Below are 16,915 nucleotides of genomic sequence, written 5' to 3'. Positions count from 1 at the left end.
GCTGTTCATATGAAGTAGCAGTAAGGATGTGGGGAAACTTGAACTCTTATGCATTGCTTCTGAGAGGGCAAAATGGTCCAGTCACTTTGAAAAGCAGTTTAGTAAATTTTTTATAAACATATGCTTACCATGTGTCCCAGAAGTTCTTTCCCTAGACATTTACCCAAGTGAAATAAAAAAAAAAAATTTGCCTTTGAGAAGGACTGAATGTCAGAGCAGTTAAAAAAAGTTGACTGTATGTAGCAGCTTTATTATAATAATAAAAGAAAAATAATGAAACAACCCAAGTGTACAACAACTGGGAATGGTTGAACAAACTGTGGTATATCCACATAATGAAAAGCTATGCAGCAGTAAAAGAGAATAGACCAAAATGCTATACTCAACAAGACAGGAGAAACCAGAAGCATTATGCTGAGTAAAACTAGCCAGATACTAAAAGATTTATATTTCATGATTCCATCTATATGACACCCTATCAGGGGAAAAAACATAGATACAGAAAATACATTAGTTATCGCCAGGAACAGGAGCTAGAGCAAGGTGAGCTGCAGGAGATATGAGAGAATATGCGTGTTAGGTGGAGGGATTGGAAATAGTCTTTATTTCGATTGTGGTGGTAGTTACTCAAATGTAACCTACCCAAGGTTCTCAAATTTTATTGCATGTGAAAACAATGAATGGAAAGAAGGAAGGGAGGTGGAGAGGGAGGAAGAAAGCAAGGAAAGAAAGGAGAAAGGCTCTTCCACTCTCCTAGGTGCTCCCCTGTGTATTCTGGTTATTCAAGGAGTGAAAAGGACATAGAAGATGATCTCTGTGCCTGGATGTGAAATCACTCATCACCCGCAAGTCTGTTGGTTTCTTGAAAGTGTAGTAGCTTTTTCTGAGAAAAATGAGGTTAATAATTTGCTATGCCAGACAGCTGTTACAAGGATTGAATGGAAACCATTGGAAAGTAATGGGCAAAACCAGATGCTCAGTATGTCCTGTTCATATTAAGAAGGTAAAGGAGGAAGGGAGTGGGCAGAGGCCAAGGTATGCTCTGCCTGGAATTCATCTCACCATGACCTTGAGAACAGCTAGTCTTCTTTCTCTGCTGTTTTCTGAGACATGGGTTATAAGCTACTACCACAAGAGGCAATCTGGTCTGAGCAGATCTATGTGATTGAATCAAACCCCTAGGACCCAGCTAATCCGTACATCAGTCTCCAGCCAATTTGGAAAATTAGGTGACAAAAATTACATGGCAAGTATTTTGTGAGGAGCATGGATCCTCTATCTTTATTAAGGCTCCACCTATGAAGATAATCTCCATGATGAATGGTCTGCCTTGGAGTTGCTCTCAAATTGGAGCAGCCTGAGAATAAGGGCAAATGCCACTGTGACCTTGGCTAGCCTCAACTTGGATATGCAGTCCAGGACTATTGTCAGATAAACCCTGAGACAGTCAATTAATTTAAAGCCCTTTTATTATGAGTTCAGGTGCAGCTCAATTTGCAAGTTTCCTCTCAAAATCATCCAGACATTAAAGCTGCATGACCTTGGAAGGTTTTGAAGGCATATCATTTATAAATCTTTTTTTCCTCTTAGTATGTTTTTTTCTCTTATTTATTCATGGAAAGTGAATCAGTCTTATAATCTACAAGAAATCTTGGGGTATTTGCATCCTTTATTTCTAAGAGGAAACATGATGCTGCCTCAGAAACTATTTCAAGGGGAGGCTTAAGACCTAAATGCAGAGAACTCAATCCTGGGTTCTGATTCCCTTGCTTTGCATGCAAGAGTGGACCTGAGACCTATGAGACCAAGAAGGTTACCTGACAGCCAGACAAATGCTCATTGACTGAATGATTAAATTATGAGGAAAGCAAGGCTTACCTTTGGAATATTTCCATGTCTTCATTCCCTCTTTCTGAACCAACATTCCCTTTTATTGTTCTGTCTGCCTGTTAAGATGTTCCACTCAGGCCTGCCCTTTGGAGAAGTTGCTATAGACCAGTACTCAAATGTGACTGTATATTAGAGTCTCTGGGGATCTTTAAATAGGTAGCTTCCATGTCTACACATCAGATCAATTGTATCAGAATTTCAAGGTGGTGGTGGTGGTGAGCATAGGTATCAGTCTTTCTAAGGCTCCTGAGATGACTGCACCATGCAGCCAAGTTTGAGAACAGCTGGACCAGTCCTTTTCCAAGAGTGGTCTGTGAGTCATGGGCTACAGAATCTCCAAACGTAGATTCTACACTTACCAATCCTACAGGCACTGAGTCTGCAGGTGGGATCTGGAACATTTATTGTGACAAGCTTCTGAGGTGATTCTTAAGCACCCTAAAGTCTCAGAATCACTCCCAAGCCTTTTGCTTGCCCATCTCTTTCTTGTGATAGGACAGCTCTCTATCCATATCAGCCATACTGTTTTTTGTTTTTTTTTTAGTTCTCAAAGATATCAAGTTCCTTCCATCCTCAAAACCTTTGTATGTGAAAGTCACTCTACATGGTAGACACATTCCTCTCTCTTTTTGCCATTAGGGATTTAGCAGAGATAATAATGACAAAGTTTCAACTCCAGAAATTTATAGCAAAGTACATGTTGTGAGGGAGAAAAGAATAGCACTGTAAGTCCTTGGGACAGTTTGCTTTACTTAGTCACCTTGCTGTCACTGGAAGTCATAGAGATTGCTCCAGAGATGGTGGAAGAAAAGCTGGTAGGTTTGATGTGGGTGGTGGAAGGACCAAAGGGAAGACATGAGGGATAAAGTCTTAATAATCTGAGTTAGATTATTAAAGAGGCAGCCCCGAGCCATCACCAGGAGAAGGTCTTGCCAAGAGTTGCCTTAAATGTATTAGAATCAGAAGATATAGCTCTTTGTACCTGTGCCAAGGAGAGGGTGCCACAGAAAGAGAAGGACTAAGGGGGAGGGAGCATCAACTGGCAGACTTGGGTGATAGGGAAGGTATCTGGAGCGAGGGATACTCTGGCTATCTCAAATGAATAATGATGGGAAAATGTTCATGGATCGTATTTTAATCCCTCAAGTTCAATGTAATTGGGAGATTCTAATTTGAAGCTGGGTAATTTAGTCTTCTAACAACTGTAGATCTTTTAAGGAGACAGTGTTTCTCAGACTTTATACTCATGTGAATTCTTAGTACATTTCTGTTGATATCCTTGAATGTCACAGCCTGCTTATTTATGAAGAAATTTATTTCTTGGAGTTCTGGAGGGCTGGGAAATTCAAGGTTAAGGGGCTGCACCTGGTGAGGGATTTCTTGCAGAGTCCTGAGGTGATGCAGGACATCACATGGTGAGACAGAGCAGGCATGCCAGAGAGAGCTCTCTTTTATAACAAAGCCACTCCCACAATAAGCCATGAATCCATTCATCCATGGACATATTAATCCATTCATAAAGTCTCCCAAAGATCATTTCCCAAAGATCTCATCCCCAAATTGCTTTAACATGTGGCCTTCTGAATTAAGTTCCCAATACACGAATCCTGCATGACATTCAAACCAAAGCATGAATCAACTGGGGATCTTATAAAATTGCAAATTCTGATTCATAGGTCTAGGATGGGGGCAGAGATTCTACATTTCTAATCAGCTTCCAGATGCCCCTGATCAAGTATCACATTTGGAGAAATGAGGATTGAATAAATGGGACTCATAACAGAAAACCTATGTCCTAGTTGAATCCAGAAATGCCTATTAAATTATCAAATTTTATATTAGATCCCATATACCTTTAGAATTAAATATTTGCCTGCATCTTATCCTCTAAAGATGTCTATTCCAAAAGTAATATATGGTAACTCTCTATTAACCAAAACACTGTTTAAATGGAACTTCCCAATTTTTCCATGTCAGATGACATAAACATTGCCACTCTTTTGCCGACCTGTCTCTGAGTCATTAATGATGAGACAATGATGTTAAGTAGATTATCTGTTTTTGTGCCTGACGTAAGATGGGTTATTACATATATGTGGACTTTAGACATACAAAAATTTACGTTTTTTTTTTTTGTCATTCATTCACTGACTCATTTGGTAAAATCTGTCTTCAGAAACAGCAGCTAAGTGTTTAGTTATAGGAATTGTATTAGGAAACTGTCAAAGTGATGAGATTTCACAAGAGGATCATTCCACACTGATGATGCTTTTTCTGAACATTGGATGTGCTTTCTGGATTGTGAGACTGGCGAGCCTGTGCTAGGATAAATGTCAAATTGACCAAGAGTGTACTACTGGCCTTGACTCCAAGCCTCTTGGTATGCTGGATTGGGAAAAGAACAAAGGTCAGTGACAATGGGTATCCTAACTGTAAAGAAGGTGGGGACTCATGGGCATGTCTCTCATGCAATTAAGCCTCAGTCTGGGGTGGGCTGGGCCAAGAGTTTGCACATTCTGTACCATAGAACCATATTTGTGCTGCCAGGGACAAACTAGATGTGTGTGGGGGTGTGGTACTTTCCAAGCGGATAAAATCACCAGGTTGACTGAGACTTGACAAGGTCATCTAATCCAATGCATTGCTTTACCCAGGCTCTAATGTCATAATTTCCAGGCAGACAATAAATCTATTCTAAAACCGCTCCAGGTGAGTCTAATCCACAGCCTTTCCCATAATTACTTTTCTCTGTGCAATGTCTCTTGGCATCGGGAAACATTTGTTTATGACTAACATAAATCAATTTCTAAATAGTTACTGAGCTCTTTTTAAAAACATAGAAATATACTTGGCTCTGTAGGGGATATCAACATATGTACAGTGTGGTTCCTGCACACTTCTCATTCATCAAGCCTGAGTATGTCCACAGACATTTGTTGGTTCTTTATTCAGAATTGACTTTGTCCCCCCTGAGCTTCCAAAATGTTTCATTAAAGAATTTGCAATTGCATTTATCACCTTCTGCTTTTTATTATGACTGCGTGTACACATTAATGCACATTCTCTCTTGCTGGATTAATATGTTTATTTTAGATATAAAATGGAGAAGTTGGAATCAGCTCATGTATCTGTCCCAGATTACTATTCTTCACAAAATAATTTGAGGAAACTTAAAAGAATCTTTGTTTTACTACCACCCATGTTTCTTTCTGGGGCGGGAACTTGATAAGTACCTGTTCAATGAAAATTAACATTCTATGCTCAAGAAGTGGGTGTAATGTTATTCATTGTGGCCTTACTTGTTATAACAAAAAGATTGAAACAACCCAAACATTCCTTTAGAGGATGCTAGTTAATTGAGTTCAGCCCCTCCATACAATTGAATGCTACACACTTGCTGAAAAGTTGAGGCAGGTATATGTATACAGATAAGTGAAAAAAAGTGAGATACAGAACGATGTGTGTTATACATTAATGTTTGTAATTTTAAAAAGGTATATGTTGTGAGAACATGTGTGTGGTATGTGATATGTACACAAAATATTCCTAGAATAATACAAAAGAAATTGTTAACAGAGGTTGATATTTGGGACAGCGAACTAGAGGACTGAGACAAAGGCATTGGGTAATTGATGGACTAACTCTTTTGGGATCAAAAGCCCTATACGATGAGCTTGATAAATTCTGTGGTGTAAATACCACCATCATGCAAATTTCAAACAAACAATGATTTGACAACAGTTGGTTTCAGTGAGTTGAACCAGTTTCAAAGCAGAGGAGCAGAAGAGTGGCCTACTTTCCTCTGCAGACCCTTTGGTGCCATTTTAGTTTCTTATATTTGGATTGATCATTTAAAAGGTAACAATAAGATTTTTCATTTAGAAAAATCATCGTGCTCAGGATGCTGTCTTCCTTTAGTCTCCTGAGATAGTCATTGCTCTCTTTGATGGTACTTATTCTGTTATCCTGTACTTGTTCAGTTTATGAACAAGTACAGGATAACTTGTTTATGAGCCATATTAGTACAGTCTGATACCAAATAATACTTAATATTTGCAGCCTCTTGAAGCTCAGGGAAGGCAGCTGTATCCTTAGTAGAAAACTAGCAGGAATTTCAGGCCAGGAAAGAATCACCCTCAAAGAGAAGCTGCTGGTGAACCATAGAGCTTAGATGCAAAAGCCAGCTTCCCTTCCACTGTATAGCAGTGTGGCTCTTCCACAGGTCAAGGTGTGGCCATGTCACATTGATGACATATTCTCTGTTTCAGGAGTCTGGCCTAGAGGGAGCTGGCTGTAGCAGAATTCCTCAGCATCCCTGAAGCTTAGTCAAGAGGGAGAAGAGTTCCAGGCACTATCAAGCCAAAAGATTCCTTTTCAGTTCACTCTAAAAGTCATTTTGAATCACCCCCAAGTCTGATCTTCATGACTGGGTTTGATGTGCTTCTGAGAATCTATACCTCAACTTTCTTCACTTTGCCAACTGCAACTTATTCAGTTTTCTGCTAAAACATTTCTATTTACACTCCTAGTTTCCTGCCATAAGGTCAAATCTCACCTTGCCCATCTTTACCAATTATCACACCTGTCATTTTAACTGTGTAACATCTGTTGTTCCTGATCAGCTGAGTGCAATGCCTGTCTCATTTAAAGGCCTATTCCTAAAACCTCACACAGTGTCTCACACATACTAGGTACTCAATGCATGTTGGCTGTGCAAATGAATTAATGAGTTACAGTGCACCATGATTAAACTCTCAATATGAAATAGCCAGAGACACCCAATATTGGGAACATTTTATTTGGAAATATCTTGAGCATTATTTTATCTTCATGATTTCCATTAAGGCAGTAACATTCTTCCTTCCTGGAGGCAGATGGGGGAAAATCATCCAAGGCTATATGAAGTTCAGACTAAAGTCAAAGCCAACCACTTTGCATTCAGATGCAGCAGAAATACTGGTGATGAGCTAAAAGAAGCCATATATTGGCTTCCTGAGCCCACTGCCAAGGAATGGATCCAGGGCGATGCTTTTCAATTGCTTTGAAAAATGGCTTAGGTTCCTTTACTTCCACCCCTAAAGAAGACTCCTCATTAATGAGCCCTTTTATCATGACAGAGGGTGTCTAGTGTTGGTTGACAATGTCCTGTTGCTTTTTAGCCTTCAGTAGGTTTTCATGGAAATTGCTTAATTTATTAGAGCTGTTCAAATTCATACCGTTCTTCTAGTTCTGTTTGGGAATTCTTTAAATGTCCAGTAAATTAGCTCTTCGTAAAGCAACTTGGGCGGTCCTTATCTTTGACATCTGGCTAGGTGTATGCATATGTGGGGCATGGATGCTATTCATTGGCACATGTTGCCCCTGGGGGTTTAGAGGTGGTGGCAAAAAGCTTTTGTAGTACCAAAAAAAAAAAAAAAAGTAAACATTTCTAATATGGCTTGGCAGCAATCAGATATGCTGATATCTAAGAGCAAATGAAAGCCAAGCAGGACTGCTTCCAAATGTGACCAGATATTTAGCCATACCACAGTAACAATCCATCTAACAAGCTGGGCTGAGTATATGGAAAGGCAGTGCCCTAGAGGAGAGATGCTTAGTGATAGCTCCGCTCTGTCCCCTGGTGGTTTTCTTGTCTATTACAACTTCTTTGGATCCAACCTTCTGCCAGAGTTAGGAATCTACCTGAGGGCACAGTGTTCAAGATGTCAGATCTAGACAGAGTCTAAATCCTAGCATTTGAAATAGAGTTTTTTACTGTCCAAAACAAAAACAAGTGACATTTGATATTTCCCTAGTTCTGAGGAAAGGCTCTAGTGGTAAGGCTTATTTCTGCAGGCTTTCAGAGACTCTTGAGAGAAGAACAGCCTGACTGATTTGTCAGAGGCTCCAAGTGGCCCAGAGACAACGATGGCAGGGCAAGTGGGCTATGGAACAGGCACCAGTTTGGGGTGGAGGGGTGACAGATGGAGCAAAGTCATAGAGAAATAAGGTAGGAGAAGGGGACAGAAAGAGGCTTATAACAGACCAAATGGCCTCTATTAGGACAGGTTTGATATTTTGCCTTTGAGGTCTTCGTCTTGAACAAAGAAAAAGGCAGCCACATTAAACAGGTTTGAAAGACTATGTCAAAATTAAGAACATTGCAGTTTCTATTCTTGACTAAGGGCAAAAGCAGGAAGGGTGCCGGGAAAACAACTTCTTTTGGTTTTCTCTAGATTTTTAAAGCAGAAAAAAAAGAAAAAAAAAACAAGCATTGAAAAAAAAAAAGTCAAGAGATTGGATTTCCTGCAAAAATAAAAATAAAAAATAAAAGAAGCTTTTCTTTGTTGTTATTAAATATAGGAGAGGCTACTTGGCTGTACAAATATGCACATTTTGGAATCTTGTGCATTATCACCAAGGTGAAAACTCTGAATAGCTTGAATGGTCCTTGCGCATTCTGAGAGCACCCTGTGCTGGGCCCTCTGGACTGAGCGGGCCACCTTCCCTGTCCCACTCACTGGTCTTACACTCTTTTCATCCCCTTCCCCATGAGGCAAGCGAACACTGTCATGACCATCTTGGGGTTCACTTCAACCAGGTCTTCTGGAAGGGCATACACTCTTGCTCCAATTTTTCGGGCCATAGAGATGGCGTACCTAAAAGAGAGAAAAGAGGACATGAAGATCAGAGCAGCAAGGTATGAAGGGGACCCCTCAGGACAGAACTCACCTATGGAATCCCTGGACAGTCTCCTCAACCTGATACGCCAATGCTTTTAATTCCTTTCCCCATTCCAATGCTTATCCATATATAGATGTATGCATTTATGGTACTATAGAATAGCCAGAGTTTTATATTCTATGTTTTTCCACATAAAATTATCCCCAGGTACATTAGAATATTTTTGCTTTATTTACAGTCTTATAAAGATAATTTTATTAGTTGTAATCTGTTTTCAAATGTGCCCACACTATTAGTTGACAGTTCTTTTATTCATCTCATTTATTCTCTAATAACCTCTTACTATGGCTACTCAAGAGATTTTTTCCGACGCCCTCCCTCCTTCTCACCTAAAAAACTTTATTCTTACTTTATTGATCAAATTTAGAGCACTGGGCAGGAATCGACCCATTTTTTCCTCCTTGTCCACTTCACAGTAATTTCTTCTATATTTATTATTAATGAAGTAAAATTAATTTTTCATTATAAAATGTACAGTGAAAATTGCTTCAAAATCCATAAATGAGCTTCAAGAAACAAACAAACTTGCCACAATAACAATCATTCTTAGAATTTTGTGTAGTTCCTTCCAAACTACACAATATCATTTCATATTTTGTCCTTTCATGGAATGCTTAGGAGTCTTGGCTCTGAAGCAGACAATGAATCTCAGCAGCACAGCTCAAAAATTGAATGACCTTGGCAAATTTCTTAACCTAATCAAATTTCCCCCTTGACATCTGATCTCAAAAGCTTTTTACTTTTTTTTAAATTTCTGAGTTTTTGCATGTGTTCTTTCATCTAGAATATTCTATCTCCTCCTATTCTCTATCTCCTTCTTACTTGCTCAGCTTAGATGTTGTTTGTTCTAAAGAGCTTCAGTCCTTTCCTGTTCCCTCCATGGTATTCCATGCTCCACCTTCTACACTATCCATCCCACTCTATTGAAATTGTAGTTTAATTATTAGTCTTCTCTCCATTAAATTATGCTAAATATCATCATTCTAGAACAGGTCCCTACTTTCCCCAATTGGGAGTAGAGAGAGGGCACTAGTGAAATTACAAAGCCCTAGACACTTCCGAATTCCAGACCCATGTTATAGGTTCAACCATGTCCCTTCCCACCAAAATATAGATTGAAGTCCTAGATTCCAGTACTTCCTCCTATGACTTTACTTGCAAATAGGATGTCATTTTTGCAAATGTCATTAGTTAAGATGAGGTCATGCTGGTGGGGCCCCTAATCCAATATGGTGAGGGTCCTTATAAGAGGTACAGACACACAGAGAGTGCAGACAGCCATGTGAAGTTAGAGACACACAGTGAAGATGGAGGCAGAGGCTGGTTATAGTCTACAAACCAGGGAACACCAGGGATTGCTGGCCATTACCAGAAGCTAGAAAAGAGGTACAGGACAGGCAATCTCCCTCAGAACCCTTAGTAGCAACCAGCCCTGCTGAGAGAGAAAGGGAGGATTTTATCAAAACCCTTGAGTATCAAAGTGACCTCCATTTAGGTCAGTGGGTGGGGAAGTGGGTGGTTCTTTCTTCTTAAATATGAACTATATACATCCTGGTCAGGGGGGTGCAGCAGCATTCTACCCAGTATTTCAAACCCTCTGTAGCTTCTGCAGATTACAGACTTCTAGTTTCTATACCTGTGAAAGAATAGACTTCTGTTGTTTTAAGCCATGCAGTTTGTGTGGTACTTTGTCCTGACAGCCCTGGGAAACTATTATGACCTGCTTTGAAAAAGGCAGCTCTCTAGAGCAGAGAGTGCAGAGTTGTAGGCTTTGTGGCAACTACTCCAGCCTGCCAGCATAGCAGACAAGCAGTTATAGACAGTATGTAAACAAGTGAACTGGGTTCCAATAAAACTTTATTTAGTAATGCAGACATCAGTCCACATCTGGCTCAGAGACCATAGTCTGCTGATCCTCATTCTAGAGAAATCATTTGGCAGGTGGCCTAAATGGTAAAGCATATGAAAGCTGTTCATTAGCTGATGAAGTACCTGGTCTTGAATTTGACCCCTGCCTTTACATATCCATGGATACTCATGAATGGGATGTTTGCATTTGGAGCTTGCCAAGGATAGACTTTATGTGTGAAATCTGCTATACATTAAAATTAGAAAATTGGCTCATAAAACCATAGTCTTGCTTCTTCATTAAAGAAATTGTTTTTTGTCTAGCTCCCATTCTAATATGGGAAGTCTAAATAATAATGATGAGACAAAAATAAATCATGAGAAAAAAAGCATGAATAGTGCAAATAAAGTTATTTGCACAAAGGCACAAGCATTAGACTTTACAACTCTCTAGCTCTCCCTTGGATCCTACCCTCCTGATCTCAGGTTATTTACGTACTTTGCATTGTTGAGTTTCTCTTCATCATTCAGGTTTTCTGTTTTCAGGAGGTCATAATTAATTGAACCTGGTTGAATGGCATCGATGAGATCCAGAACAGGAAGACTTGTACTAATCTTTGGGTCCTACAGAGAGAGAAAGGGAGGGTTTTATCAAAATCCTTGCGTACCACAGTGACTTCCATTTGGGTCAAGTGGGTGGTTCTTTTTTCTTAAATATGAACTATATACACCCTGCTCAGGGAGGTGCCACAGCATTCTACCCAGTATTTCAAACCCTCTGTAGCTTCTGCAGAGGCATTAGTAACTTCTCAGAAAACCCACTGACTGCCAACAGCAGGAGTCATTCTCAAATAAGGAATGTAAGGAAGTTAGCAGAGTAGAGAGGAACACCAAGGTGGAAACGTGTCTCTGAACTACTGCTTTCAGTGGAGGAAGGAATGATTTTTTAAAAGAAACTGTCCAAAAGAAGACACTAAAGACACCAGAAAACCCTGCTTCATGTGGGACATCTCAGAAGAGTGGCAGGAATCCTGGTGAGGGTGCAGGTGGACAGGAGCGCCAGTGGAGGCTCCTCTCCTGGAGACTTCAGGGAAAAAGAACTATCGTTGCCAGGGAGACAACGACAGCAATGAGGGTGACTAATATCTTTTGGTGCCTTTTCACTAACTAATTGTTACCAAGGTCTTAGAAGGATGTCGGCATCTAGTCTGTTCTTTTATTTGGCTCAAATTCCACCTCCTCTTTTGCCTCTCATCCTCCCTCCCCTCTCCCCTTCTCCTTCCTCTACACTCCTTGACTTCCTTTAACTTGTCTATTAATTTATATTTGGTTGGTTCTTTATATTATTCTATCTTATCCTTCCCTCACCCTTTCCTTTATCAAGTTTGTATACACACACACACACACACACACACATTGTGGAATGATTAAACTTTAGCTAACTAATAAATGGATTACATTACAGAGTTATCATTTTATGGTGAGAAAGTTTAATATCCATATTTTATCTTTTTAGCTTTTTTTTTTTTTGGTACTGGGGAAGGAACCCAAAGCCTCACAGATGTTAAGCACATGCTCTACTAACTGAGCTACATCCTAAGTCTCCCCACTTAATCTTAATTCACAAATAAGTAGAGGAGATTCTGAGGCTAAGTGACTTGCTGGGAAATGGTAGAGTTGGGATTCAAACCTAAAATTCTGGCTTAAAATCTTGGGCTCTTTGGCATTGTAAACATTTTTATGTTTGTGCCTAGAGCGGTGAATGAACCTCAGATGTGAGCACACAGAGATCTACACCAAATGTTCTCTGCTCTCCTGCTGTAATAGGGACCACAGGCCAGGGTACCCATGAGTGCAGCTGAGTGTCACCATCTAAGTATGGTGAAGGCCAAGTACCTCTTACTTCAAGGGGCTGAATCCAAACAATTTCTAAGTAAGAAGGACACAGGACACTGCAAGATGCTAGTTCTCTAGCTTTGACCTTCAAGTAAAGGTAGAATAACATTTTTTAATAACTATAATGAACCCATTATTACTCATGCATGGATAATAAAAGAACCATTGCAGAATTTAAGTCAAGACAGACTCACAATCTAATTTCCAACATCAGCCTTGGCCTCTATCTCCCCAAAACTTTTTGGTGAAGAAGCACAAAGGAAAGCAAAATGGAGAGATTCGGATCTCTCCTTCTTCCTGCTTTCTCTTCACAGTTTTGGGAGGTGCTGACCTACAAAGTAATGGCTGTAACTGGTAGATGACAAAGGACTGGGATTATTTCCACTGTGGTTAACCAAGAGTGGGTTGGTTCTATTCACAGTGGTGCTTGCCTATAATACCAGTAGCTTGGGAGACTGAGGCAGGAGGATCTCAAGTTTGAAATCAGCCTCAGCAACTTAGTGAGATCCTGTCTCAATATAAAAAAAAAAATAAAAAGGACTGGGGGTATAGCTCAGTGATAGATTGCCCCGAGTTAAACCCCAGTATGGGGTAGGAGGGGAGTGGGTTGGGTATTTTTTTAAGGGTTTCACTTAAAAGGAATGTGGGGCTAATTTAGCATTTCCTTTTGGTACACTGTGTAGCCCTGTTAACCTAATCAGTTCTGCAATGACTTAGTGAGAAGACAGGAGAAAATCAGATCAGAGAATTATAAAAAACAAAACAAAACAAAATTATCAAACACTCCTAAGAGTGAGCCCAATGGCTTACCAAGTCTCACCCTATCAGGAACACACCAGAAGCCACAGGCTGGAGTGTTGAGTGTTTTACAAGGAGAAACACCTCCGTCTCCATGACTGGTCACTCAGACTGAGGGTTAAGTGACCTGTGAATATGCTCTATCCTAGACTTCACCCAACAGGTAAAAGGTGCTTTCCCCTCACTGAGGATCATCACTTGCAGTTATTTGTTCTGACCTTGGAAAGTCACCTGGGCTTCAGTTTTCCTCACCCATAAAATGAGGAGTACACTCATGAACTGATGAACAGAGCTCCCTGCACTTCTTTGCCTCTGCTTTCTCTAGTTGCCTTTCCAATTCTGTTTCTTGAAGGATCTGCTCACTTCAGTGCCCATCCTCCACTCCCAGCTCTGCTCAGCAATCCAGACTGAGCAGGGAGCTTGAGGTGGGGCAGGGTGGCCATTATCTGAGCTCAGAGCAGATGGATGCTCCTGGGACAGCCCTACCCAGATCTCTCTCCACCCTTCCTGGTGAGAAGAGACTTCCATTTTTTAAAATAATTTTGGAGTAGAGGATTGATATCACAATGAACCACCTCTCAGGCTCTGTCAATACAACTCTGAAGGGCTCCCTCCCTTCAATCCTGACCTTTAAAGTAGAAGAATATAGTTTAATACTGATCAAGTGAGCAGGTCCCTTGGGGAACAACCCTGCTAATGTATGAATCATGAGTTAAGAAATTTAACAAAATATAATTCTATCATAATAAAAATAGGATTTGGATATAAATACACAATTTTTTTTGAAAACCATCACATGGGAGATCTTTTAGCATTTTATATTTCATCACTACATGAAAGTAGGCACATTTTTAAAAAATATTATCATACTTTATGTTACTTTGAAAGAATAAGACCTAAAATGATGTGTGAAAAATGACTGCTTTTTAAAATTAATTATTATGGGAGAAAGTGAGGAGAAATTTATCAGTGCAATGGACAATGAACATTAAAACAATAATGGGTCATTTAAGAAAACAGTAGAATGGGAGAGGAAGCCTCAAATCCTTAACACTGAAGGTCATTTAATATACAGTGAAAACAATAGAGATAAGCCTAGGTCTCAGGTGGCCTCTAACAGAAGACGAATATTTTACCTTGAAGCTAGAGATGGATGTACTTTTCCCGGCTTCCTTCAGTGTTTCATTCACCCAGCTGACAATAATGTCATCATTGACCTTCTGCCCACCACCAATTTCTTCAAGGATATTCAGTGTGTACCTGAATAAAATCAAGAATGATTTCTGGAGAGAAGTGGCTAAAGAATTCAACAGGGTGAAATTCTCTTTCTAGTTATATCATAGGAGATCCTCCAAACACCATTCCCTTGTAGGAAAAAATAACAAAACAGAATATGTAATAACATTAGTTCCTTTTAGAATAATTTAAAATGTAAATGTATGGTTGTTAGAATGGACTACAAAGGAAATACCTCCTTCTAAGCACTGTCTGTTGCTCTGGGCAGGGAGAGCAAGCAGAGGAGAAGAAAGGTGAAGAAAGAAAAAGGAAGTGAAGCATGTGATGTGTGTAAGAAATGACTCCATGTTAGAAAAGTCCCTGGAGCCAATGAAACAAAAGACAAATACAAAAGAATTTCTTATACCAGGTAAGTAGAAATGTCAGCCACACACTGACGGAAAGCAACCTCCAGCCCAAAGGTAAGAGTTGCTTTAGATACATATTGTTTTTAGAACTGGTGATCTTTTAGGGGAGACATTTATTAAGGTGACATTTATTAAGAAGATGCTTCAAGCTCTTAAAATTATATGGAGAGGGCAGAATCCCTAAATCTACTACTTTGGGAAAAGTAAGAAAACCCAGCATCGTGCCAGGGACAGGTTTGCAGACCCCAAAGTTCAGGCTTCCAGGAGGGGGTCATATTAGTCATGAAAGACTTCAGGGCTAGGATTACTTGCTGTCCTCAAGTTGAAACCCAGGAAGCTTGTGATGAGTCACTCCTGGAGGGGCCTAAATGAGAACACCCTCCACTTGGGTGGCATGGGATTTTGCATGACCCACTGTGTCTCTCCCTCCAACTGCTGCTTTGATACAAAGTACAATTTCTCCATGGTTTTCTATATGGATTTTTTTGAGTTGGACTCCATGAAAGAAGAGCAGTGTCCTGGTTAAAGCAGCTTTGGCCTCTACAACTTTTCTTCACCAGAAAATCACATTTATCAAACTGGCACTTACAGCCTCTCTGTGACACCCCCCAAGTTTCCCCAAATCGACAAACTCCTCCCCATTCTGTTTTTGTTCATCACAGAATTTCCCTTCTAAAGTATCATTCTGGTCATGTCATTTGTCAAACTTCTTAGTGTGGCACACAAACCTATTCACAAGTAGTTTACTCTCCTTTTTTAGCACATCTGTGATTTTCTTCTTCCCTCACTCATCCCCATCTCTCCTTCTCTCTCCCTTTCTTTTATTTCAACTGGACAGAACTATCAGCAAGTACCTGACCACACCATGCATCATCCTGCTTCCTGCTTCCTGGACTCAGCTATGCTTGTTGCCTGGGATGCCCTTTACCACTACTGAATTTCTCATCCTTTGAACCATTCTCAGCTCAGCTCAAGCATCACTTTTCCAAGCCATGCAAAGCACTAGTTATTATTATTACCCTTTCTTTAATCCTGTTTCTCAGAACTTTCAGTGGCAATAATGTTCATCATGTCCCCTTAGACAGGGTCCATGTACTCTGTGCACCATGTTGTTTTCAGGGAACAGCAGAGTACCGTGGGCATCTAATAAACAGAAGCAAAGAGTGGTGGGTGAAATAAATAGAGTGACTTTTTCCTGCTCTTCTTGTGGGAAAGCAAGAAGCCAATATAGATAAAAAATGCTTAGTTTGGGCCCAGTGAGGGGGGCCAAAGTCCCAGGCATATTCTCAAAATATTCCTAGTTTGAAAAAGATCTTGCCTACTGGGTGTGGTGTCACACATCTTTGATCCCAGCTAGTCAGGAGGCTGAAGCAGGAGGATCGAAAGTTCAAGTCTAGCCTGGGCAACTTAGTAAGACCTTGTCTCAAAAGAAAAAATTAAAAGGGTGGGAGAAGGGCTGGGATTGTGGCTCCGTGGTAGAGGCACTTGTCTCACATGCATGGGGCACTGGGTTCAAGCCTCAGCATCACATAAATAAATAAAATAAAGGTATTGTGTACATCTACATTTAAAAAATTTTAAAAAGTCGGGGTGGAGAAGTAGCTCAGTGGTGCAGCATTTGCCTTGTATGTGCAGAGCCCTGATTTAAATCTACAGGAAAAAAAAGAAAACAGCATTGCCTTTCGACTGATCATAAAGAGTGTGTTTGTGGCATAACTGTCCTCCTATTTCCTGATAGCTAGCATATGTGTTAAGTTATTAGCATTTACAAAACAATTAAGAATTTCTACTCAATGAGCTTCTCAATAAGAAACAGTAGGTCAGTGCTTGCTTCATTAATTTTTCTCTACATAGAATCTGGTGGAACAAACTAAATGTAATCTTCTAGCAGTTTCCCTTGTTCAGGACTTAATTCTCTTTCCCCTCATCTGGAATTTCAACCCTGACCTGCTGATACACTCAGGGAAACAAGAACCGAGTTTTCCACACATCTCTTGAGCTTAGGAACTAAATGGTACTGAAGAGAAGCCCACCTTTACACAAACATCTATCAGTGAAAATGAAAGGCCATCAAGGAACAGAGATCCTTATTGAGGGGCAGAGTATTGTGGAGGCCA

General features: G+C 40.1%; 1 protein-coding gene across 2 annotated transcripts in view; it reads right to left on the bottom strand.

Annotated features, from left to right (window-relative positions):
• Positions 1-6,672: 6,672 nt before the first annotated feature.
• The window catches only part of Lcp1 (lymphocyte cytosolic protein 1), a 78,781-nt gene continuing 68,538 nt past the window's right edge, over positions 6,673-16,915 (bottom strand). For both annotated transcript variants that reach the window (XM_046454108.2, XM_058582579.1), the window contains exons 16-18: positions 14,292-14,415; positions 10,961-11,085; positions 6,673-8,528 (exon numbers count right to left, since the gene is read on the bottom strand). In XM_046454108.2, the coding sequence (XP_046310064.1) occupies positions 8,396-8,528; positions 10,961-11,085; positions 14,292-14,415 (382 nt within the window). In that variant the 3' untranslated portion in view covers positions 6,673-8,395. The remainder of the gene's footprint in view (positions 8,529-10,960; positions 11,086-14,291; positions 14,416-16,915) is intronic.

Source organism: Marmota monax, unplaced genomic scaffold, assembly GCF_021218885.2.
Source record: "Marmota monax isolate L192 unplaced genomic scaffold, Marmota_monax_Labrador192_F-V1.1 WCK01_AAM20220418_F8-fsc00011, whole genome shotgun sequence".
Taxonomy (NCBI): Eukaryota; Metazoa; Chordata; class Mammalia; order Rodentia; family Sciuridae; genus Marmota; species Marmota monax.
Note: the sequence above shows the minus strand (reverse complement) of the source record. Positions and strands in the feature narration are given on the sequence as shown.